At 47.5% G+C, this 24,792-nt stretch overlaps 1 protein-coding gene across 8 annotated transcripts in view; it reads right to left on the minus strand.

The window, feature by feature from the left end:
• LOC121019912 (serine/threonine-protein phosphatase 4 regulatory subunit 1-like) overlaps positions 1-24,792 on the minus strand; it is an 83,257-nt gene that overhangs the window by 26,943 nt on the left and 31,522 nt on the right. For all 8 annotated transcript variants that reach the window (XR_005785817.1, XR_005785816.1, XM_040459721.1 and 5 more), the window contains 3 exons: positions 15,160-15,266; positions 13,714-13,856; positions 4,731-4,877 (listed from right to left, as the gene is read on the minus strand). Coding sequence is in view for 6 of the 8 variants with exons in the window: in XM_040459721.1 (XP_040315655.1) it covers positions 4,731-4,877; positions 13,714-13,856; positions 15,160-15,266 (397 nt within the window). In the remaining 2 variants the exon portion in view is untranslated. The remainder of the gene's footprint in view (positions 1-4,730; positions 4,878-13,713; positions 13,857-15,159; positions 15,267-24,792) is intronic.

Below are 24,792 nucleotides of genomic sequence, written 5' to 3' on the forward strand. Positions count from 1 at the left end.
AGCACTCTTCATGGCAAATGGACTCCAACAGTCAATGCACGCTATACTAGTGGGTGGAAATTTGATGACAAGCACACTTACAAAGCCTCAAAGTGACTCCCCTTCTTACATCCAGAGGGGAAAGAAGTCCCTAAAAGCTGGGCAGACACCGCCTCTATCTCCCCAGTCACCAGAGTCAACAAAGGCCAACTTCAGAACAAACTGGAGTCTTGGGCCTCCCGCCAGGACACATGAGAACATGTTACTTCGTGTTTCTTGCCAAACAGAGCCTGAATCCAATCATGAGGAAACATCAGACAAACCCAGACTGGGAGACATCCTACCGAAGAACTGGCCTGTGTCTTCACATGGAAACGTTACAAAACTCAGAGGCTGGGGACCTGCTCCAGATAAAAGGAGACCGAAGAGATGGGACAATTCCATGCACCTAGTGATCCAGGACTGGATCCTGGACGAATGACAACATCTGAACTTGAACTGTGGAGGAGATAGCAGCATTGTACCAGTGCTAGATTTCCTGATTTTGATCAATGTGCTATGGTTGTTTAAGAGAGTATTTCCTTGTCTTTAGGAAATACACACTGAAATATTTAGGACTGAAGGGGCATAATGTCTCTCACTCCCAAATGGCTCCGATAAATACATACACATACATACATGTGTATCTGTGTGTGTGTGTGTGTGTGTGTGCGCGCGCGCGCGCGCGCGTATACGCACGCATAAGGAGGGAGACTCAAATAAATTCTCCTGGAGAAGCTGGATAGAGGGTATGCAAGAGTTCAAGAGTTCATTCCTGAGAATTTTCTACAAGTTGAAAATCAAAACAAAATGAGAAATTATCCACCCCCCCAAATTTTTAAAGAACTCTCCCACTGCCCCCCAAAAAAGAAAAAAGTGGGGGGTCGGAAGGAAAAGAGAAAAGGAGGGAGGGAGGAAGGGCTTCCTGTCTCTGAACCTGCTTTCCTCACTGCACACACTGCCTGGGTCAGCAGCTCACCCGCTAGTCTACGTGGAATCTGCACACAGCAGACATGAGGGGGAAGAGCACTGAGTGGCGGGAAGGTGGCGGGGGGGGGGGCAGGGGGGAGGGCTGCAGGGAAGGGAAATTATCCCAACATGAAAAGGCTTGCGCGCCGAGCTCGGAGGACACAGCTCTCTGACCCGGCTCGAGGCAGACTTGTACAGAGTGGTGGCCACAATAAATGAGCACGCAGGGCTCCCGTATCCAGGGTAACGGGCAACTGAAGAGTGCCCAGTATCTCCAGCCACCCCTCTCCCTCCGCCACACCCACGTGACCTTATTACGACCCGTAGAAAACACTTCCAGAATCATTAAAAGCCGGCCAGCGCGCCGAGTGACAGGAAGCGATATTCTGGTGGCCCCGGGTACGAGTCGCACGGAATGACCATCTTCACAAAGTTACTCGGGGCCAACTGTTCTTTAGAAGACACCACCACAGCCTTCTTTTTAAGGAAATGCGCAAATAAAAATGAGCTTAAGAATAGGAATGACGACAAAAAACGAGGAAGCCTGAATGTGAAAACGTGTTGAGGGAGAAAAATAGGCTTCTGACAATTAGTTATAATCTCAGAATGCTAATGGCCTTCCTGCGAGCAAGAGGAATTCTAATTGGTCTCCGGTGGCCTGTTTATGCTGTCTAGATCTAATTACAGAATGTGGCGCTGCCGGTCTCTACCGATTCATTCATTCAACAACTAACATTTATTTAGTACTGACTCTGGGCCTGGCACTGTGCTGGGTGCCGATGGGAGAAAGCCACCTGTGTTCAGAAGCTCACACTTCTGAAGGAGGAATCAACACCCAGCGCAATTGCTAAATGACAGAAGACAGATGACGCAGCAAGCCTTCTGACTGCACGAAGGAGGGGGTCACGGGCGCCGTCTGCCAGATAGGGAGAGATTTCACAAACCGGAATGCGTGTGCCCGTGAGAAAGCAGGGTGGAAGAAACCAGCCTGTAATTTCCATCGCGTAACTCAATTTACAAATGCCCAGGCCACGTCTCGTTGGCTACCTCTGATTTCCCTAATCAAGTGCGCACCAGGGTCGCCGGCACCAGCATGAGCTGACGGTCGCCTCTAATAGGAGCGAAGGGAAAAAAGTGCAGATGCACATTTTGCCTCCAGAGGCACCCGGGTTCCTCTGGGCGAGACGCAGAGAACCGCACTGTTCTCGGAGCGCGCGCGCGTGCGCGCGCGCGTGTGTGTGTGTGTGTGTGTGTGTGTGTGTTTCCGTGTGGTGGGCCGCGGCCACGTTCACGCCGCGTGTCTGGAAAGAGAGTCCAAAGCACGAGGGTGTTGGAGCAGCACAACTGACTGCTCTTGTGGGTGCTCACAGTGTTCGGGGGTCACTCACGGACCAGCTGAGAGCCCTGCCCTCCTTGGGGAGCTCTGTAAACCACACGTGTGGGCTTCTCCTTGGGGAAGGAAATCTGCTCTCTGCCCATCCTGTCACTTCGGAGCTAAAGAGAACGGGGCCCTCTGTGCGCCTCGACACAGGGTGTCCGAGGGGTGGGCCCTCTCCAGGAACGGCCCCCTCTTGGCCTTCGGGCTCCAGGAAAGGGACACAGAACAGCTTCTGAATCTGACCAAAAAGCATGCATGGGTTGGACAAGACAGCCTGAATCCTGCTTCCAACAGGGCTCCATGGGAAGGGAAGGGGAGCTCCTCCAGAAATACCCTGAAACGTGGGTGCATCCTGGCCTGCAAAGGGTTCAAGACTAAACGTTCTTTGCAGCCACGTCTGGAAGCTTTCACATTCAAGTAATGATATCAGTCACTCACTTAGAATGAAAAACACAATTTATGTAAACTAATTTGTTCTGTAAGTGATTTGTGGAGATAGCTTTTTGAAGGCTTGTTGTATTTTCCAAATATTTTCGCCAGAAGAAAAAAAGGAGGAGGAGGAGGAAGAGGAGGAGGGGAAAAAGAATATTGCTGGCAAGAATGTAGTGGTTGAAAACAAAACCAAATAAAAATCATGCAAAACTGCCTCCAGCATTATTTTTCACGGTATTATCAGGCTGGAGGGATAAGATACTTGGTTGTCGGTCGTAACCTTGGGTACTTGCCTAACCAACCTCCCAACAAAAAAGATCTAGCTGGCAAAGTTCACTGCTCAACTGCCAAATAGTCCAACTAAATGCTATTACCCGAGTTCATTTTGCAAAATAAATTTAATTTCTTATAGGGAAACTTGAAATTTATAAAAGAACCCTGGAGAATTTGAATTTTAATAATCAATTATTCTTCAGCCTGATTCATCTTACAAACATATGGAATATGCAAAAACGTGAATTAGTTTAAAAAGCCAGCCCTGTAACTCACAGTTGAGGAAAACTTCTACATAAATGAAGAAGAATTACCAAACGCTCTCATGCTACAATAGGATTTTCTAGCGCCGTGCTGCTTGTTTCCTCACTTCGAGAAAGAATCCCTTTCTCTCACCTCATTCTTCTTCAACCAAGAAAACAGCCATCTCCTGTATCTTATTGTATTCAGAAATAAGGCCCAGGATTTTTTAAATCTTTACGTGTGGTTTTTCTAAACTGCTAGGATAATTCTGGGGTATTTACTCTTGTAAGAGAAACACGGGGCGGGGGAGGGGGCGTGCCGTGCAGCACCGTCTGCTTGGGTCAGCGGACAGGGGAGCAGCCGCACAAAACAAGATGGCCGCGGGTACCCTTCCCTCGGGCCACAGAGGAGAAGGCACGAGAGTCTTCGAGAGTCTTCGTCTAAGCCCGGGAGTCTCTGTGTGTAAGGCGATACGTGAAAGCTGGTACTGGCTCATTAGCAGCTACTTCATGAGTGAAGGTTCCAGAAGCAAGGAGAAAGTCCACGACTATACAGTCACTTCACAGTGGGTACAGAATCATACAAACCCAGGGATGCCACAAAATTAACTATTTTTTTAAGTTTATTTATTTATTTTTGAGAGAGAAAGAGGAAGCGAGCATGAGTGGGGAAGGAACAGAGAGAGTGGGCAACGGAGAGTCCCAGGCAGGCTCCGCACTGTCAGCACAGAGCCCGACACGGGGCTCGAACTCACGAGCCATGAGATATGACCCAAGCTGGAATCAAGAGTCTGACGCTTAACCCACTGAGCCACCCAGGCGCCCCTAGAATTCAAAGAAGAAAATGGAGTATTTGTCCTAGTCCTCTCACTATACACCTTTCACTGGTGTGAGCACCGATACTTGAATAGGGCATTTCTCAAACTGCTGCACTCTTCAGAGTGGACTCTCATACCCACTGACACACCTACGTCCGGCCTGTCCTCACCTATAAACAGACACACAGGCCGACTGGATTTTTCCTAATTGCCCGAGGACTACCCAAACCATCTCCCACACTACACTGGGCCCCTTGCTTTGGGAAACAAGGCCCATGATCCCAGTGGGTTCAAGGACTGACTGGCCTATAAATCTCTGCATCTCGCCCGGCAGAAGTCTGTATCTTGCCTCAACTCTGCCTAAACTTTGATTTCGACAGCTCTGCTGTCTTGAAACAACTGTCGATCCAAGGATGATTGTTTTCGGAACACGCACGCGTCCGAACTGTGGACCTTCTCCGGCCGAGGCCAAATCGCCCGGCGCCATGTTCGGGCAAGTGCTGGCCAACACTGAACACCTGTCATACTGCCAGTCAGGCTCACCCCGAGCTTGGGACCGTCCACCAGGGTGTGGGGCTGTCGTTCCCTAGACAGACTCACGTTCACGGCTTCTGCTTTATATTCGTCGTCGCTGTCTGGGGCAGAGAGTGCCAGCAGGATCGGACACACTTTGTTTTCAATATCGTGCTGGGAAATTAGATCTTGTTCCAGAAGAATCAAGAGCACTTCCTGACTTGACTTTCTAACCTAGAAGAGGACAAAAGGCCAAAGGTGAAACACGGAACGAGCGGAGGTGCTCTCGGGACCCAAACTCCCGATGCAGGGTGCCAAGCTGGCCCTGTCCCCTGCCGCGTGCATGGGCCACACAAGGCCTCCCGCCCTCCACCTGTACTTCTTCCCGGAGGCCCTAGAATACGCCGCTCCCCCTGCCGGGCTGGTTCCCTCCGTTCCTCTCCTCTCAGGCCAAACATCCCTTTCCCCAGAACCCCTCTCAAGGCGTGTCCCCCATCGGTCTGTGACATGCCCCCCCTTTCCCCTCACGACCTGTACCCCAGCTTTCTACGCAGACACTCGCCTACGCACACATAGGGGGCCGGGGGGCAGGGGCCCAGAGAAGACCCTGCAAGACAGGACCCAGAGGACGCCTCAGTCCACACCAGAGAGGAGCCAGGCCGACGAGCTCTTTGTTCTTCGGGGGGGGGGGGGCCGGCCAACACCGCAACCCGGGGGGGATCCCGGGAAGCTGCCCAGAGAACACGCTTGGGGAAATGAAAACGCAGGAAATTCCAATTCACAGCCCAGGTAATGGCAGACGCGGCCCAGCGCAGTGAGGCTGAGGCAGGAAAAGAGGAGCGGGGCCGAGGGTGTGAAGACAGAGTGGCAGCTTGGCAGACGACAGTTACAAAAGACGCCACGCAGGCTGACCACGCACTCTGACGTGGAAGCCTCCCAGCAAGTGACAAGATGAAAACAGTCTTCTAGAAAGATCATTCCGGCAGCGGCGTTCCAAGTAAATTGGAGGCGATGAAAGACCGAGGGCAGAAAGGTCGGCAAGGCAGCTACTGCCACAGTCCCCGTGGGAGGGGCGGGGAGAGAAAAGATGATGCCCCGGCAGTATTGCCAGGCTGAGGTGACAGGAGCTGGTGTCCAACTAGAGGCAGCAAAAGCCCCCAATAACGCTTATTGAGCTTCTGCTGCATGCCTGGAGCAGAGACCGGGAGAGCAGCGCAGACCAGGAGGGCCGGCCCCAGTCCCAGGTGGCAGCTGAGGCGCAGCAGGCAGGAAGGGCAGGGCCTGGGCGGACGCGGAGGAGAACGTCAGAGGCGATTAGAAGCCAAGGTTAGGCGCCGGGGGCGGCGGGCGAAGCTACGTGTGCATCCGATCTCTGGGGCCTTTGAACGCGACCCCCTTTGGAAAACAGGGTCTCCGCAGATGGGATTGGGGGTCACGGTAAGGACCGGAAGGCCATCCAAGATTGCCAGGATGACCCTAAGTGAAATCACAAGTCTCCTCACAAGAGAGAGGCGAGGGGGGAGGACGGACTGAGGAGGGGGCAGCACAGGCAGACACAGGCAGAGGCTGGGGATGCGGCCAGCAGCCAAGGGGGGTCGGCACCTCCGGAAGCCGGAAGAGGCAACGAACAGATTCTCCCCTGGAGCCTGGAGAGCGAGCGTGACCCTGACGACACCTGGGTCTGGGACTTCCAGCCTCCGCATCTGTGACAGAATAAACGTGCGCCGTTTTAAGCCCCCTGGCTTGTGGTGCTGTTTCGGCCGCTCCTGGGCACTGCTAGAGCAAGCAAGGGATGGGGACAGGACAGCACGGCCCATGAGCCGAGACTCGAGACAGGGAAACGGGCGGCCCAGGGGAGGGAGGCTGAAGGGCCGGCTGGGGTCGGGCAGGGCTGGGGCCTCTGGCGATGACTCCCGGACACTGGGAGCCCCACGCGTGGGAAAGCAGAGGAGTGGCAAGACCAGACACGGCTTCGGGGAGGGTGACCCGTGAGAAGCCTCAAGCGGCCCTGAAAGCTGCAAGGGCGGGCGAGGGGTCCCGGGGCACAGCTGCTCTGGCTTTGACTGAGGCGTGGTTTCGGGGGGTGGGGCACAGAGAGGAGAGGGGAGGTTTGAGAGACGCTGCCGAAGAGAGCTCAGCTGGTCACTGCGGACGATCCTGGAAATCAACTATGCCTCGGGCTACCGCCGATCACCACATGGAAGACGTGGAAAGAGGGGCAAGACCGAAGGTAAAAAGAACAGGAGTGGGTGCTGGAGTCTGAGGGCCCGACGCGACGCAACAGATGCCCCGGGAGAACCATCAGGGGGCTGTGGGGACGCGCCAGCTCTGGAGGCCTGGGTGAGAGGCAGCCACGTGCCCGCAGAGGCAGAGGGGATCACCCAGGGAATCCGACACGGTGAGAAAACGATACTGTGGAGGGCGGGCCAGGGCCAGGGCCTGGGGAGGACCAGACCGGCAGGCAGGCAAGGGGTTGGGGGGACACCTGGGTCGCCCACAGGAGACACCGCAGTGGTTTCAAGGCTGCGCCTCATCTGCATCCCACAATCAGTAGCTGGGCCCCCTCGGGCAAGCCTCGGCTTCTTGTCCACAGAAGGGCACGATGGCCTCACCCACCTCCCAGGGCAGCCATGGGGGGCACGACCAAGGGCTCAGAACGGTGTGAGGGCGCCAGTGGCCCCCAAATGAATGCCGCTTCACTGGCACTGAAATCATATGGCTAGTCACCAAGACAGAGATAGAGGCAGTAAGGTGACCCTGGTGCACATCTGCTTGACGACGAGCTCCGGGAGGAACGGAGAACGTGGCCCGGTCGGCCCTGTGCCCCATCGCGGGGGAGAGCAACGTTAAGTGGCCAGGGGACATCCGAGAAAGGTTCTTCAAAAACCCGAAAGTAGTTAATGGTGACCAAGGGCGCAAAAAGATCAAGTAAAGGCAAAAAAGAAGTCACTCAAAAGATAAATCGATTGTGGAATAAGTATGAATGCAATAGTTTCAAATAGTTAAGATGAATGACCAAGAGCTCTCTGGACCAGTGTGGCTAGATCTTAAAACGGAGGAATAAAAGCAAGGGGCAGAAGGCAAATACGGTCTGATGCCATTGATGTAAGGTTCTAAAGCACCTGAAACAAGGCACTCTCTTACTCGGGGCCGCTTACACGACCGGTGGGAGTCTAAAACTCTGGATGGGAGGGGCACCCCAGGCTCAGGGTGGTAGTTTCCTACAAGAGGGGAGAGAGGGAGAGGAATGGCATGAGAAGGGGCACAGCACAGTTTTAACCGTATCTGTAACCTGTAAAGAAACCAATTACATAGGTCTAAGGCAAAACTACAAAAGGCTGACATTTGTTGAGTGAGTGTGTAGGTATACGGGTATTTATTACACAGTCCTCTCGTGTCATTAAAATATTCCACGGTATTTTAAAGATCAAAACTATTTTTGAAGAAACAGAAACACTGGGGCGCCTGGGTGGCGCAGTCGGTTAAGCGTCCGACTTCAGCCAGGTCACGATCTCGCGGTCCGGGAGTTCGAGCCCCGCGTCGGGCTCTGGGCTGATGGCTCGGAGCCTGGAGCCTGTTTCCGATTCTGTGTCTCCCTCTCTCTCTGCCCCTCCCCCGTTCATGCTCTGTCTCTCTCTGTCCCCCAAAAAATAACTAAACGTTGAAAAAAAAAAAAAGAAAAAAAAAAAAAAAGAAAAGAAACAGAAACACTGGATTTCACAGTAAGACAGCTGAGTCCCCAGCAGGACACGTCTCCACGGGCTCTCGGGGCATCGGCTGCAGTGGGTTGGGTTGCCGCCTGGCTGGGAGCCCTTGCAGGGAAGAGGCTCCGGAAGGACAGACGCTCCTCTTTCAAGAAGCTCGGCAGTGGTCCGCTCAGGGTCAAGGCCAGGGAACAGGAGGCTGAGGGAGATGTAGGCATGATGATAGATGATACTCAAAAGAGAAAAGCCAGTGCGGGAGACTGGAAAAGTAAGGCAGCTAGGAGACAAGAAGCGGGAACAAAGAGGCAAATTCTGAAGCCATCAAATGTGAAGAGGGGTTGGGACACCCATTCCCCCGGAGACAGAAGGCAAGTAGCTCAGGACAGCTGAAGCAATGTGGCTACACTAGGGAATGGCGTCGGCTGATTCACTTCTACAGCCCTCCACTCCAACTCTACCGGGTCCCAGGCCCTGGGCTCGGTCTCAGAGATGTATCAAATTAAGGCGCGGTTCCTACAGTCAGTGCTCAGAGTCTAAAAGGGTAGAGAAAATACTAGTTACAGGATCCAGAAGAGCCCGGGCAATCCCCAAACATCTACCAGATGAGCCTCAGGAAACCAAGCCCCGCATCCCGGGGTCCTTCTCCAGCTCAGCCGCGCCCCAGCACACACAACCACGTTTCTCTGCACCTCAGCTCCCTCACCTCTAAAACAAAGAGGAACTAATGAGCCCCTACTTTGCAGGGTGGTTAGGAAGGGTAAACAAGATAATCCTCGCTAATCCCGGCGCATGGTGCATCACATGGTGAGAGATCAAGAAACGGAAGCTGTTCACAGTACCAGCGACCACAGTAAGGATACCGACACCCGGCATGATTCTGTGATTTCATACCTCCCACTGAGTCACTGCAAGTGCAACGGCCAGAAAGAGTACCCGATGACGATGACAGACGGAGGAAGGCCTGGGTTGAGCTGCAGACACTCCGGGACCCGGGACAGGACACACCCACCCTTCTCAGATGCAAAAGAATCTGGATCTCGGCCTAATTCAGATCTTACTACCCCCTGGGGGACCGTGAGGCACTCCCACAGGGTGGGAGGGGGGATTTCTGAAAGGGCTGGCCTCAGTCACAGTGAGGCAGAGCTGGACAGGAGGAGGAGAAGAGGGGCCTCTGGAAGGAGCAAGGCTACCAGCCTGGGCAGAGTGAGGGGGAGGCACCAATTGGAGGTGCCATGGCGGGTGGGGGGCTGGAGGCCCATGGAGTCGGCTGTGCCCGAAGGCATTGCAGAGTCTGAAGGAAAACCTTCGGGGAAATCGGACTCTGCTGCCTTTCTATGTTTGAAAGTGATAAGAACGGAGAAGAGGGGGCGCACTCAAGAGTTATATGTTTATCATGAACAGAAAGGACACACGGCAAGGTCCAGCTGGGCGAGGGAGGCAAGAGAAGGGAGGATTTCGATGGCCCCAGGCTGTGGCTCCGGGGGACTGGAAGAAGCAGACGCGGCTTCCACTCATCGCTTCCACTCATCACTCATCGAGGGAGGGGATGAAGACTGAAGGTCTCTATTTCCTCTGTGGAGGCAAAGGCCAGGTCACCTGTTTGGTGCCAGGCAGGGCAAGGTGAAGAGGCTTGATGACAGTGGCAGAGGCCTGAAAGAGCTGCCTTGGGCGACGTGGGAGCAGCTGAGCAGGGACAAGTGAAAGGGTAGGCGGACAGCGCTGCAGTCGGCTGCGATCGAATCCATAAATGTGCGATGGCACCAATCAGTGCACCCCCCGCCCCGCAGACTCAGCCTCCGTGACGCAGGAGGGCTGTGATGGGCAGGCAGGACCAGAGCGGCAGAGGCACTGTCAGAAGGACACAACTGGGGGGGCGGGGGGGGGGAGGGTACCAGTGGAGAGACCAGAAAGGGGGAGATGAGGGAGGGGACAGCCGAGGAGGACCTCAGGGACCCCTGAAGGCTCAGCGCGGTGGCCGAGCAGGGAGGGCAGGCTGCGGTGAGGGGGTGGAAGGCCCTCTTGGGGACTTGAGCTCCGGAGACGCCAAGGCAAAAGGAGTGGCCACCGTGCGAGGGCAGTGGGTCTGGGTGTCGCAGGGCCTGAGCCACTGATACGACTCTTCAGCACACACAGCCGAGAGCCTGGGGTCCAAACCACCGTTCTAGCCTCTCCCCTTCTGGAACCAAACAGATGGCAGTGATCTATGACAAAGGTCAAGGAAATGTCAAGTTCTCTGACCCAGTGCAATCTCGTTTTCAAGAACATACCCAAAGGTAAAAGAACAGATGCTCACTGCATCTACCGTATCAAAAAAGCTGGAAGAAAGCTAAGCTTTCAACCAAAGTAAAAACAGGAAGATTATGAAGATGTACAATGTCCACTACGTGCAGATTCGCTTTCTGGGGCAGGAAATCGGTCCTACTCAGGTCTTTATCCCCAGCACAAAGCACCACGCTTGGCTCACATCGGGCACTCAGACACCGCCGGAATAAATGAGTGGATGGGGAAAACTGCATCACGTTAAGCTCAGACCTATGTGGGGGAAGACGGAAGCACCTAGACAAGAACATGTAAAAGTAATCAAAACACTGACATCAGGAGAGGGGAAGCAGAAGGACTGTCTTCCTTATTGGAACACTACCTTTAACCCTGTCATAGTTAACAGCTCAAGTATTTGCTTTTTAAAAATGCTCAGAGCAAGGGAGAAATAGCAAGCCAAAATGGCAGAACTATCTGCAAACGGGAATAATGAAAACTTGGCATATCATTAAAAATCATACACACATTTAGCCTCTAGGGTGCCTGGGTGGCTCAGTTCATGAAGCATCCAACTCCTGATTTCAGCTCAGGTCATGGCCCGCATCGGGCTCTGCACTGACAGCACGGAGCCTGCTCGGGATTCTGTCTCTCCCTCTCGCTTCTCCCTCCCCTGCTCCCATTCTCTCTCTCAAAATAAATAAATAAACTTAAAAAAAAAAATACAGTTAGCCTTTGTGCAAATCCCAGAGTAACTGACAAATAGAAAGGCTGCGAGGCTCCCTGTGGCAACAATTCTAAGTGACAGGAAAGTAGAAAGAAGCCAAGTGTCTATCAATAAACTACGCTCCATCCTCGCAGTGGAGGAGCTTGCTGCTGGAAAAAGGGATGAGGGAGCTCTGCCTAGACTGCAAAGGAGTGATCTGCAGAATACCCTGGATGGTAGGGAAAGCAAGGGACAGAGCATCAGTCATGGCCCGCCACTTTGCATCTGAGAAAGGAACAAGGAACACAAGGACATACGCGTATCTGCTCAGTTACCCTCTTGTGTGCACTAAAAAAAAAAAAAAATTTTTTTAATGTTTCTTTATTTTTGAGAGACAGAGAGAGAGGGAGGCAGACTGCAAGCCGGGGAGAAGCAGAGAGGGGGAGACACAGAATCCGAAGCAGGCTCCAGGCTCTGAGCTGAGCTGTCGGCAGAGACCCCCGACGCGGGGCTCGAACTCACGGACTGCGAGATCGTGACCTCAGGTGAAGTTGGACGCTTAACTGACTGAGCCACCCAGGGGCCCCTCTGTGTGTATTTTTTAAAGGTAAGAATAAATTAAAACCTAGGGGGCGCCTGGGTGGCTCAGTCTGTTGAGCATCCAACTCTTGATTTTGGCTGAGGTCACGATCTCATGGTTCGTGAGTTCAAGCTCTGCCTTGGGCTCTGTGCTGATAGCACGGAGCCTGCTTGGGATTCTCTTTCTCTGCCCCTCCCCTGCTCATGATCCATCTCTGTCTCTTTTGCTCTGTCTCCAAATAAATAAATAAACTTTTTTTTTAAAGAAAAAAAGAATAAGTCAAAACGTAGAAAAAATCGCTATCTACAGAAGGAGTAGGGAACAGATGGGGGAGGTAGGGATAGAAGTCAGATTTTTCTGAATGTGCTTTGCTTTACAGTTTTGACTTGGAATCATGTACAAACATCTTAAATAATTACTATAAGTCTAAATTAAATCCAAATGTAAAAGCTAAAGCAATTCCTAAAACTAAAAAATATATGAAGATAAATGAGCCTAATGGCAGATCAAGTTGAGAGCTCAGGCACAAAAAGGGTTAATACAAGTAACTTTGAAACACAGTCTCATTAATACTAATGTTAATAGGACTGTGCGACTGTGCATCTCTAGTGGGAGACAGTCCAAAAACAAAAAGAACGGCAAAGAAACCTTAAACTATACTCAGTTATCCCACCAAACTGTTAGTAATCATACTGGCATTTTTATTTTGGATACACACACACACACACACACACACACACACACACACACACACTAATGCCATTAAAAAGCAAGATGTGTACCGTGTAAAAAGACAAAAACAAAACAACAAAAAAGCACGAGAGTTACAAATATAAAATCAAATAAGTAAAAGCCCTATAATCCTCAATTTAACGTGGAAATATCAATACAAACTCATGGTGGGGAATTTTGTAAAGAACAGATAAGGCTGACAAAACCCAAATGCCGTGGCCACACTGCTTTTGTGCTTCCTGATCTGATACAGCAACAGGGCCTAAAAAGGATTCTTATCCAACAACCCAAAACTCTGAGTCTGACCAAGGCTGTAGACTTAAGTAGCAGTTCGTAGGAAGTACTGGGAACAGAGGAACATTTCAAACCACACTATGGGGATGTAATCAGCCAGATCCCAAATGTGGGGAATCCTATAGTCTAATGACTTAGTTTCCTTGGAGCAGAGGAATAAAAGGGAGGATGAATTATGACAAATTAAAAGAAATTGTAAAAGGTACATCAATCAAATGTAATATATGGACCTCATGTGGATTTGATTTAAAGAGACTGCTCGCATAAAACCAGATTTCTGAGAAAAGTGAAAAATCTGAACAATGACTAGAGATTAGTGAAATATCAAAGATCTATTCATAAATTCTATCCATGTGATAATGGGATTGCTATTATGTGTTTTAAAAAGTATCTGTATTTCTCAGAGTAATACTAAAGCATCTACAGTAAAAATGATATGGTATCTGGGAAATGCTTTTATCTGGGTTGGATTATCTTAAGATAAATGAGAAAACACTGGTCAAATGTTAATGACAGTCGAAGCTGGGTAGAGAGTACACGGACATTCATTTTAATATTCTCTCTACTGCTGTGTGTTTGAAAATTTCCATAATAAAAAGTTAAAAAAAAAAAGAAGTATCTCATGATAATAAGAATGAGTGCTATCCGCCTGAACAATTGGAGGAACCGAGCACAAATAGATCTTTTGTTCTTGAATCACTTAACTCCACAAAGCTGTTTTCTGAATTATGGATATCAGCTACAAATATGACTAAGGAGAATTCGCTGCACAGATCTTAAGGTTACAATTTTTCACACCTGGTTGTTCGGATCCGTGAGGTACCTCACTACGATCGGTGTAAGATAGTCCGCGAGCACCCCTGGAAAATTCGATCTGTTTTCTTGTAAAAAGACGGCAATGGGAGGAATCTGTTCCACCAGGTCGGTCCGCACCGTGGGCTCTGCAGCAATAAAAAATCAGAAAAGAATCGTATAAGAATAAGCCAAGCATCTTACAGAGTGTATGGCGATAGTTTCTAGCTTTTCTTACTAAAATACTTCATCAAGGAAATTAGACCAACGCAGTTTAAAAATCATTTCCCGTTTAGAGTATTTACGCTACAGACAGGCTTAAAAAGCTAATAAGCTATCCAGCAATATAAAAACATAAAAGAAAGGGAGAATGACAACTCTATTATAACAAGCCATATATAAATCGAGGAGGGAGCAGGCAGTCTGCAACGCTGGGCCAGCGTCCAAAAGCCATTACAACTAATGGCACATATGCCAGACCTATGGGTTGTGCTTATTTAAATTCCAGCCGGAATGTATACATTATAAATAATTCTTTCATAAGTGCACTCCCCCACAATCCACGCATCCCAATTATTTCTAAGGCAGAGCATTAAACAAAAGAGCGGCTCTAGCTCCAATATACCACATTAAATTTAACACAAATATATAATTGCTTCAGCACTGTAAATGGTGACTCATTTACAAAGAGAACCCATTTAAGGATTCAAAACATCCACTTGGGCCTTTTTAAAAGCATTGTGTCATATTCATCTGAATATTTTAAACTAATACAGGAGCTATATGGAATGTTTATTTTTCTATTTTCAGTGAAAATGATCAAAATCTAAAGCAGTGTAAGATTTCAGAAACTTTCTGAAGCTGTTCACTGATCGTTACAAATGGGGGGTCGGGGGCGCAGGGCAGCTCTCAGTACTGGTAACCCCACCACTCACTCCTGCGTGCATGGGGGAGGAGGGGCGAGGAGGGACATCTCAGTGTCTACCACCCAGCAGCGTGCTTTCCTCCCCGGAGAGCAATCATGGAGAGGTAGAGAGAGAGAGAGAGAGAGAGAGAGAGAGAGAGAGAGAGAGAGAGAGAAATCAAGATCAGCCTACAAAGATTACAGGTGACGGAAACTAATGACTGGGATTGTTCTAATCCAAAAGACTTCTTTTGATGTGGTCTTTCTTAGCAACCAACAGTCGGGCAAAATGCATGAAATACAAAAGGCCTTAACTGCCAGGGCAAATGGCATTCATGGCCATTAGTCATTCTAATTTTCTAAAAATAAGGATAATTTGATGCCAAATAAGACACCCATTGTTGATGACAATATCCATTCATGCTTAGACATTGCTTAAAATTTTCGATCAATACCCAGGTTTTCTTTTTAATTCACTACCGGTGGTTATACGCAATTTCTTGAAAATACACAAGTAAAAAATAAACGTACACAATCCTTATACACACCTGCGTCTTCTGACAATCTGACCACAATCTCCATGACCATTAAGAAGTCCTCCTCATTGTTACTGAAGTCCCGGAGGATGTCATTCAGCCCTCTGGCAATAATCTGACTGTGGAGATGAGAAATGATCTATACAGTTACTTGGGCAACACTGAGTGGCGGTATGCTAATTACAGGCATTGTGTGAAGGGCAGGTAGTAAAACCAAGGAACAAAGCAAAGTCAGTGACCTCTGTCCAGAGGGAGGAGAGACGGTCAAGGAACGTCCAAAGATAGTCATTCCCATGTGGGTCACTGTCCTATAGGAACCAGACCTGTGTCCTCTGGTCTGGTGGTCACTGGAGGTTGAAACTGTCTACTTGGAACTGGAGAAAAACGACTTCCTCCTTTTTGGATTGATTCTTCAGGCCTCGATAGACTCGGAAGAGAGGCTCCATGACAGTAGGCAGGAATTCAGTGACCAATACATGCAGAAGGAAAAGGTCCCAAGAGGCATCCAACGGCCACCTCAATCTCAAATGGCCTCTACCCACTAGGTGTCAGTAGAATCCCCCTGGCTGCCCCCCACCCCATGATGTGACAACTAAACTATGTCTCCGGACATTGCGACAGGTCTATGGGGCCAAAAATCAGCCCTGGTTGAGAATCATCTCATTAGAAGATTAAAGGTATAAGGAACCCTCTGTACTAGCTTTGCAACTCTTCTGTAAATCTAAAACTGCTGAGGGGCACCTGGGGGCCACAGTCAGTTAAGCATCCGACTCTTGATCTCAGCTCAGGTCTTGATCTCAGGGTCGTGAGTTCAAGCCCCACAATAGGCGTGGAGCCTACTTAAAATAAAATTTAAAAATTAAAAAAAATAACTAAAATTAATACTTTTATTAAAAGCCAACACCTTTGCTGGCTTTTTATTAAAAGCCAACACCTTTGCTGGCACAGATATGAGGCAACAGGAACCCACAGATACTGTTGGTAGGAATGCAAAATAGTACAGTAATTTAGAAAACGGTAGGTTCTTAAAAAGCTAAATATGCATTTATCATTCAATCCAGCAATTCATTCTTAGGTATTTGGCCAGATGAAATGAAAACTTATGTCCACATACAGACTTGTACACAAATGTTTATACTGGCGCGATTCACAATAGCCACAAAGTGGACGAATTTCCATGTTCCTCGCCGAGGGAATATACACACAAGGCACCAACTGTCCATACAATGGACACTAAAAAGGAACAGCCTAGTGGTAATAACGGGGATAACTTTCCAACGTATTTTACTAAGGAAAAGAAGCCAGAGAGAAAAGACAACACGACACACGATTCCGTTTATAAGGAATTCTAGAAAAGGCAAAACCTTTGCCTCCAGACACAAATCGCTGGTTGCCTGGTCCGCAGCGGGGAGGAAGCGAGGGACAGGGCAAAACCAAGAACAAGGACACAAGGCAGTGATGGCAATGTTCAAATGTGCCTCTGGTTGAGGGTTGTGTGACCGTTGGCACGTATCCACCTGGGTGCTTTAGGTGGGTGAATTTTATTGCATGACATATATGCCTCAGTAAAGCGGTGTTTTGTTTTGTTTTGTTTCTCAATGTGTATTTATTGTTGAGACACAGGGAGAGACAAGCATGAGCACGAGTGGGGTAGGGGCAGAGAGAGAGAGAGAGATAGAAACTGAAGCAGGCCGCAGGCTCTGAGCTGTCAGCACAGAGACTGACGTGGGGCTTGAATCCACAAACCATGAGATCACGATAGGAGTCGAGGTCGGACGCTTAACCAACTGAGCCACCCAGGCGCCCCAGTAAAGCAGTTTTAAACAAAGACATTAATACAGGGGAAAGTCAGTGTGATCAGCTGTGGCCTGGAGGCCTCTGCCCAAGATGAGGGACAGGCACTCTGGAAAGGCTTCTTGGAGCCAATGGAAAGGAGCCCCTGCCTGCCTCTGCCTGTTCCTCTGAGCCCCTCACAACCCAGGAACAGCACGCATCATTTCTGGCCGTACATCAGAATTAGCTGAAGTTGCAAACCCACTTTGATTTGCAGGAAAAGACTGGAAACGTGGAATTCAAAGAGGTAGTCGTTTGGCCCAGCACACGACAGGAAAAAAACCCATCAACTCAAGCCTGTCCTCGGAGAGACTTATACCACCCCTGGGATGAAAGGTCGAGATCTGGCAGCCAGGAGGTTTGGGAAAGTCGAAAACAGACACTATAAAGTCCCTGATTACATTTCACTGGACCACATTCAGGTTGGCCTCCCCTGGGAAATCAAGCAACTAAGATCCCCAATCTGCTTCCAGGGCCATAGAATGGGTAGACAGACCTGAATCCAGCTTCGAGTGGTCGCAAGGGACCTGCCCTCTTAAGGGAAGTGAGGAGAGGGGCAAGAGGGGGCCCCTGAAGCAGGGAGCGACAGTGTATCCGCTGCAGTGAATACAGAACGGGAAAGCTAGACTCCCACACGCCAGTGCTCTGGCACCAACACTGTGGAAAACTTGGCTGCTTTGGGCTGGAATGACCTGGAGAGGTCATAGTGGATGAGCACAGTCCAGAAACATCAGGCTCAGTCCTTCTCAGTGCCAGCTATGCTAATGAGGAGAAAGGAGAGAGAACAACTGTGCGTGATTCGGAAAGCATTAGAAAGTTCGATGAGCTCAGCCACCGGAAGCTCAGGGCATGGTCCCTGGCCCGTGGTAAGCCCTCAAGCGCATCAGCCATCAGTATCACAACACAAGCAAAGAACTGCAATTAAAATGTCTACCAAAAGAGGGAAGCTTAAATAACTTATGCTAGATCTATCCATGGGCATGCTGTATAAGCAGTTTCAAAGTTACCGATAGATACGCACTGACTTAGAAAGACGCCTGTGAAACCGTAAATGAAAAGATGACGTGAAGAATTTTATATACAGTATGAGCCCATTTCTTAATACAAACTATGTTTACGTATGTATGTGCAATACACGTTACTTGTATATGCCTACACTCATTTAGGGAAAAGTCTGGAAGCATATATTACCTTAGACTGCAGTAGCGGGGGAGGGAGACTTCCTGTTTCAGAGAACTCCCGAAATTGCTAAATGTTTCAAGAATGTGTTATTTTTGTGAATTTTTTGAAATATAAAGTGGATGACTCAATTTTACTCAGCAATGTTCCCTGGAACTCTTAGCAGGGAAGTAACCTCTTGTGTCTTCGTCCCTTCCTTCTCTCACCCACTGGTGCGGTCACTGTCGTGAGTCTGTGAGTTAGCCCAATTACCCAGCCCCAGACGCAGGGCCAAGAGATGCCCGTGTTCCAGGGCCTGCCCTGAGGGGCACAGCTCCCACCGGGATGTAGGCAAGCAAATGAACGAGGATGGACAGTGACAAGACCCTCAAGAGAGGGGAGGAGAACACAGGGGAGTGAGCCAGGGAGCTCAGGGTGAAGATGTGCAGGAGGAAGGCAGGAGGACACAGAGGGGGAGGACATGGGACCCAGACACAGACCGATCACACAAGGACTTTAAAATAAGCATGATTATCATGCGGAAGGGCTGGGGTGCCTGGGGGGGGGGGGGCTCCGTCGGTTAAACGCCAGACTTCGGCTCAGGTCACGATCTCACGGTTCATGGGTTTGAGCCCCACGTCGGGCTCTGTGCTGACGGCTCAGAGCCTGGATGGAGCCTGCTTCGGATTCTGTGTCTCCCTCTCTCTCTGCCCTTCCCCTGCTCATGCTCTGTCTCTTTCTGTCTCTCTCTCTCAAAAATAAGCAAACGTTAAACAAAAATTAAAAAAAAAAAAACAAAACACGCGGAAGGGTTGCTGGAAAGGCTGGAAGTGCTCGGACAGCGAAGGATACAGGAACTCTGCATGCTCTGCTTGATTTTTCTTGAAATCCAAAACTACGCTCAAAATTAAAATTTATTAACTAAATGGAAGCGAAATAAAGACGTTTCAGATAAAAGCTTGTGAGAATTCACGGGCAGCAGTCTTAGACTAACAAGAGTCGAAAAGGAGGTTCTTGCGGCCAAATGAAGCCGAGTGACAATGGGCATTTCACACAAAGAAATGAAAAGCACGAAAACGGCCTAAATGATGGCAAATATCAAAAAAGTACGTTCCTCGTTTTCATTGCTTTAGAAGATGGTTGGATATCTCCAGGAAATAAAGTAGCAAGGTACGGTGGGTGGGATGCATGATGGCATGCACTACAGAAAAACAAGAGCACCAAAGGTGGGAAGAGGCAACGGCAGCCCCCGCGAGCATAGTCTGTACTCTCAGGACGTGCTCACGCAGGACCTGGCACCGTATGCAGAGTGGCATCATTTCATTGGAATACATGTTGTAATAAGTCAGCGAAGTACATTATACTCCCCAGAACAACCAATACAAATTTATTAAAGGAAGCGTAACTAATAAGCCGATAGATAGTGAAGATAAACCGGAATCGTAAAAATGGAAGCAAAAGAAGTCCAAAGAAATGATTCTTCTATTTCAAATATGAAATACAAATTGTTTATGTTCACACACCCCCTCTCTGAAAGCAGCAGCAAAGGAGAAAAACAGGAAGACGAGTGGAGTCGATAGAAAACGAAAAGGGGGCATCTGGGTTAAGCGTCCGACTTTGGCTCAGGTCACGATCTCATGGTTCATGGGTTCGAGCCCCGCGTGGGGCTCTGTGCCGACAGCTCGCGGAGCCGGGAGCCTGCTTCGGAATCTGCGACTCCCCCCCACCCTCACCCCCCTCCCCAGCTCATGCTCTGTCTCTGTCTCTCAAAAAATAAACAAACGTTAAAAAAAAGTTTTTAAAAAGAAAACGAAAAGAAAGATGGTACATTTAAACCAACCAAACCCTATCAATCGTCACTTCAAATGTGTATGACCTAGGGGCGCCTGGGTGGCGCAGTCGGTTAGGCCTCCGACTTCAGCCAGGTCACGATCTCGCGGTCCGTGAGTTCGAGCCCCGCGTCAGGCTCTGGGCTGATGGCTCAGAGCCTGGAGCCTGCTTCCGATTCTGTGTCTCCCTCTCTCTCTGCCCCTCCCCTCCCCTATTCATGCTCTGTCTCTCTCTGTCCCAAAATAAATAAAAAACGTTGAAAAAAAAATTAAAAAAAAAAATGTGTATGACCTAAACATTCATATTAAAAGGCAGAGATTATTAAATTGGGTAAAAAAGACCCAACTATATGCCTTCTATAATAACTACACTCCAAATATAAGACATGAATAGGTTAAAAATAAACATACGAACAGAAATATATCATCCAATCAGTAATCAAAGGAAAGCGCATATGTTAAATTCAGGGAGTAAGGTTCTGAGAAAGGAATATTTACTGGGGACAAAGAGAGGCATTACACAGAGATAGACAGATCGATTTATTCAAGAAAACAGAACACTACTAAATGTGTATGCACCCAAGCACAGAGGTTCAAAACACACCAAAGAAGCTGTTAGAATTGAAAAACAGACAAATCCATAATCACAGCTGCAGATTCCAACACCCCTCTCTCAGTAACTGGCAGAACAAGTAGACGGAAAATAAGTAAGAACACAGAAGACCTGGACGGTGTTTGCAGCCAACTTGCCCTAACTGACGTTTATAAGATATTGTACCCCAAAATACTGGGATGCACATTCCCTTCAAGTGTACATGGAACTTTCACCACCTAAAGCAGTTTCAGAAATGTTAAAGGAAGAGAAATGATACAAAGTGAGCTCTCTGACCACAGAAGACTTAAACTAAGAATACAATTAACAGAAAGATGCCTGGAAAATCTTCAAATATTCGGAAATTAAACAATGTACTTCTAAATAACTCATTGGTCAAAGGAGAAATCATTGTAGACATCAAAAATACTTGATAGCAGGGGCGCCTGGGTGGCGCAGTCGGTTAAGCGTCCGACTTCAGCCAGGTCGCGATCTCCCGGTCCGGGAGTTCGAGCCCCGCGTCGGGCTCTGGGCTGATGGCTCGGAGCCTGGAGCCTGTTTCCGATTCTGTGTCTCCCTCTCTCTCTGCCCCTCCCCCGTTCATGCTCTGTCTCTCTCTGTCCCAAAAAATAAATAAACCTTGAAAAAAAAAATTAAACAGAAAAAAATACTTGATAGCAAAAAGCAATAAAAATATTACTATCAGAATTTGAGGATGCAGCTAATCTAACACTTAAGTACTTCCAGTACCTAATAGCAACCTGACAATGTTATTTTAAAAAAGGCCAGGGGGTGTCTGGGTGGCTCAGTGGGTTAAGCGTCCAACTCCTGATTTCCGCTCAGGTCATGATCTCAGGTTCATGAGTTCAAGTCCCACGTTGGGCTCCGTGATGACAGTGAGGAACCTGCTTAGGATCCTCTCTCCCTCCCTCCTTCTCTGCTCCTTCCCCTACCTCAAAATAAGTAAATAAACTCAAAACAAAAAAAGGCCAAAAACATAGCTAAACATACCTCACAAGAAAAAGAACAGCAACAAAACTCGCCTCAAAAGAGAAAATAATGTGAATTCGAGGAGAAATTATTGAACTAGAAAATAAACACACAATAGGGAATATCAAAGCCAAAACTTGATTCTTCAACATAACTAATATACTTGATAATCCCCTGGTAAGAATTATCCAGGGGGAAAAGAAAGAAAAGGCAGTAATAACAAATAACAGAATGGAAAATGGGGCCATACTACAGATTTCACAGACAATAAAAAGAAGATTACCATTTTCTAACACAGAATGAGATAACAGATCTAAGCAATGATTATTTGTGACCACTAAAGTCATGAGAAGAAAGGCTGGTGGGGAATTTTATAATGAAAGAATCCAACACCTGCACCCACTGCTCGACACGAACATCTCCAAAAGTGGAACACCCGGACATTGTTTCGGGATGTTTTGTAATGAGAAATATACAAAACAACACATGAAGTATTGTTTAAAAAAAAAAAAAAAAATTGAAGCAAAATCTAATCAAGTCTCCAAGTGTAATTTTTGGTTCACAGAAAACACAAAGAACAAAGGAATATGTTAAATTACACCATGAGAATAATGACCACCAAACCCAGAATGTGGAAAATTCTACAAGACTAATGACCCCTTCAACAAATAGATGATGTAGGGAAAAGATGAGAGGGAGAATCAATTAGAGATTAAAAGGGATTCAAGATCAAAAGGAAAAAAAAAAAAACTGCAAACCAAAAAAGACTTAAGAGACACATCTACCTAATGAAATGTGTGGACCTTATTTGGATCATGATTCAAACAAATCAACCATAAAAAGGCATTTCTGAGACAGGGAAAATTTAACATAGATTGGTAGGCTGAAGGCATTCTTGTTAATTGGGTTGAGTGCGATAATGATACTGCAGTTAGATTTAAGTCCTTAACTGGATAAAATGAAATGTTTTGAATTTCTTTGAAAATACACCAGCAAAAAAACAAAACAAAACAAAACAAAAAAAAGCACAAAACTTCCACAGAGAAAATGACCAGATTTTTATCGGGACATTCAAGAAAACCTACATAAAGAGAAAGATATACCATGTTTATGGATTGGAAGTCTAAATATTGTAAAGAGGACAATACTCCCCAAACTGATATATCCATTCAATGCAAACTCAAGCAAAATCCCAAGAAGTGTTTTGTTTTATTAGAATCTGATGAGCGGATTTTGGAATTTATATGAAAATGCGAAGGACCAAATCATGTCAGAGAAGAAAAACAAAGTGGCAAGTCTTGCTCAATCAAGTATCAAGACCCACTACTAATCTACAGTAATCAAGACAGTGTGGTACCGGCTGAGGGGGAGACGAACAGACTGCTGGAAGAAGAGACAGCCCAATCACAGACTGGATTATAACGGAGGTGGCACCCCAGCGCAATGGGGACAAACCTATTTTTGCAAAGTGGTATTGTCATAATTAGGAAAATGAAACTGGACCCCTTGTTCATACAAGGAACAAAAATTACTTTCAGACAGATTGCAGACCCAAATGTGAAAGAAAAAAAAAATCTTTAAAGCAATATAAAACATTCTGTTATGATCTTGGGGTAAAGGAAGACATTTTAAGGAAGCTTCAAAATGCACTAAGGCTAAAAGAAAATGTTGATAAATTTACATCAAAATGACCAGCTTCTGGTCACCAAAAGAACACCATAAAGACAGCCGAAACACAAGCCACAAGATGAGGAAAGATGTTTGCTGTACATAACCGACCAAGGTTTGAAATCCAGAATATATAAAGAGGTCCTACAAGTCAATAATAAAAAGAGAGATTGGGAATGCAAACAGGTGCAGCCACTCTGGAAAACAATATGGAGGTTCCTCAAAAAATTAAAAATAGAAGTACCCTGCGACCCAGCAATTGCAGTAGTAGGCATTTATCCAAGGGATACAGGTGTGCCGTTTCGAAGGGACACATGCCCCCCCCCATGTTTATAGCAGCACTATCAACAATAGCTGAAGTGTGGAAAGAGCCCAAATGTCCATCGATGGATGAATGGATAAAGAAGATGTGGGATATATATACAATGGAGTATTACTCGGCCATCAGAAAGAATGAAATCTTGCCATTTGCAACTACGCGGATGGAACTGGAGGGTATTATGCTAAGCGAAATTAGTCAGTCAGAGAAAGACACATATCCTAGCACTTCACTCATATGAGGACTTATGGAGAACAAACTGAGGGTTGCTGGAGGGGTTGTGGGAGGGGCAGATGGGCCAAACGGGTAAGGGGCACTAAAGAATCTACTGAAATCATTGTTGTACTAGATGCTAACTAACTTGGATGTAAATTAAAAAAATAAATTAAATTAAAATTAAAACTAATAATAATAATAATAATAATAATAGTAATAAAAAGAGAGATAATCTATCTTCCTCACCAAAGAAAGATTTCAGCAGGCACTTCACAAAAAAGAAATGCAGATGTCCAACACACATATTAAAAGGTGTTCGAACTCATAAATAAAGAAGATGTAAATTAAAATCGCAAAGCAATACTGTCATATCTACCAGCACACTACCAGACTGGCTAATATCTTAAAATCTGACAATACCTGCTGGCAGATAAAATGTGGGGCAAAGGTGGGAATACACACTGATGCAACCACTTTGGAAAACTGGCAGTATCTCCTAAAGCAGAAGACAAGCATGTCTCATCACTTAGGAGTTCTTGCCGGGCTGTACGTCTTACAGAGATGTGTACTAATTTGCACCCGTCTACATATATTAGATTGTTTACGGCAAAATTGTTCATAAGAGTGAGAAAACCTGGGGCACCTGGGTGGCTGGGTCGGTTGAGCGTCCGACTTCGGCTCAGGTCATGATCTCGCGGTTCGTGGGTTCGAGCCCCGCGTCGGGCTCTGTGCTGACAGCTCAGAACCTGGAGCCTGCTTTGGATTGTCTCCCTCCCTCCCCCCTCCCCTCCATTTGTGCTCTGTCTCTGTCTCTCTCTCTAAAATAAAAAGTAAGAAAACTTGAAGTACTCTAACAGTGGATGGATAAGATGTCAGTACGGTATATTCAAACAGCACACTGTTATAAAATCAACAAACTCAAAACGACATGCAAAACCACAAAGTGACATATCCTATATGATTTCCCACATCTCAAGTTCAGAAACAACAACAAAATTAACTTGTTCTATTTGGAAGCAGATACTTAGGTGCTAAGACCG

This window comes from Herpailurus yagouaroundi, unplaced genomic scaffold (genome assembly GCF_014898765.1).
Source record: "Herpailurus yagouaroundi ecotype Mexico unplaced genomic scaffold, PumYag 246, whole genome shotgun sequence".
In the NCBI taxonomy this organism is placed as follows: Eukaryota; Metazoa; Chordata; class Mammalia; order Carnivora; family Felidae; genus Herpailurus; species Herpailurus yagouaroundi.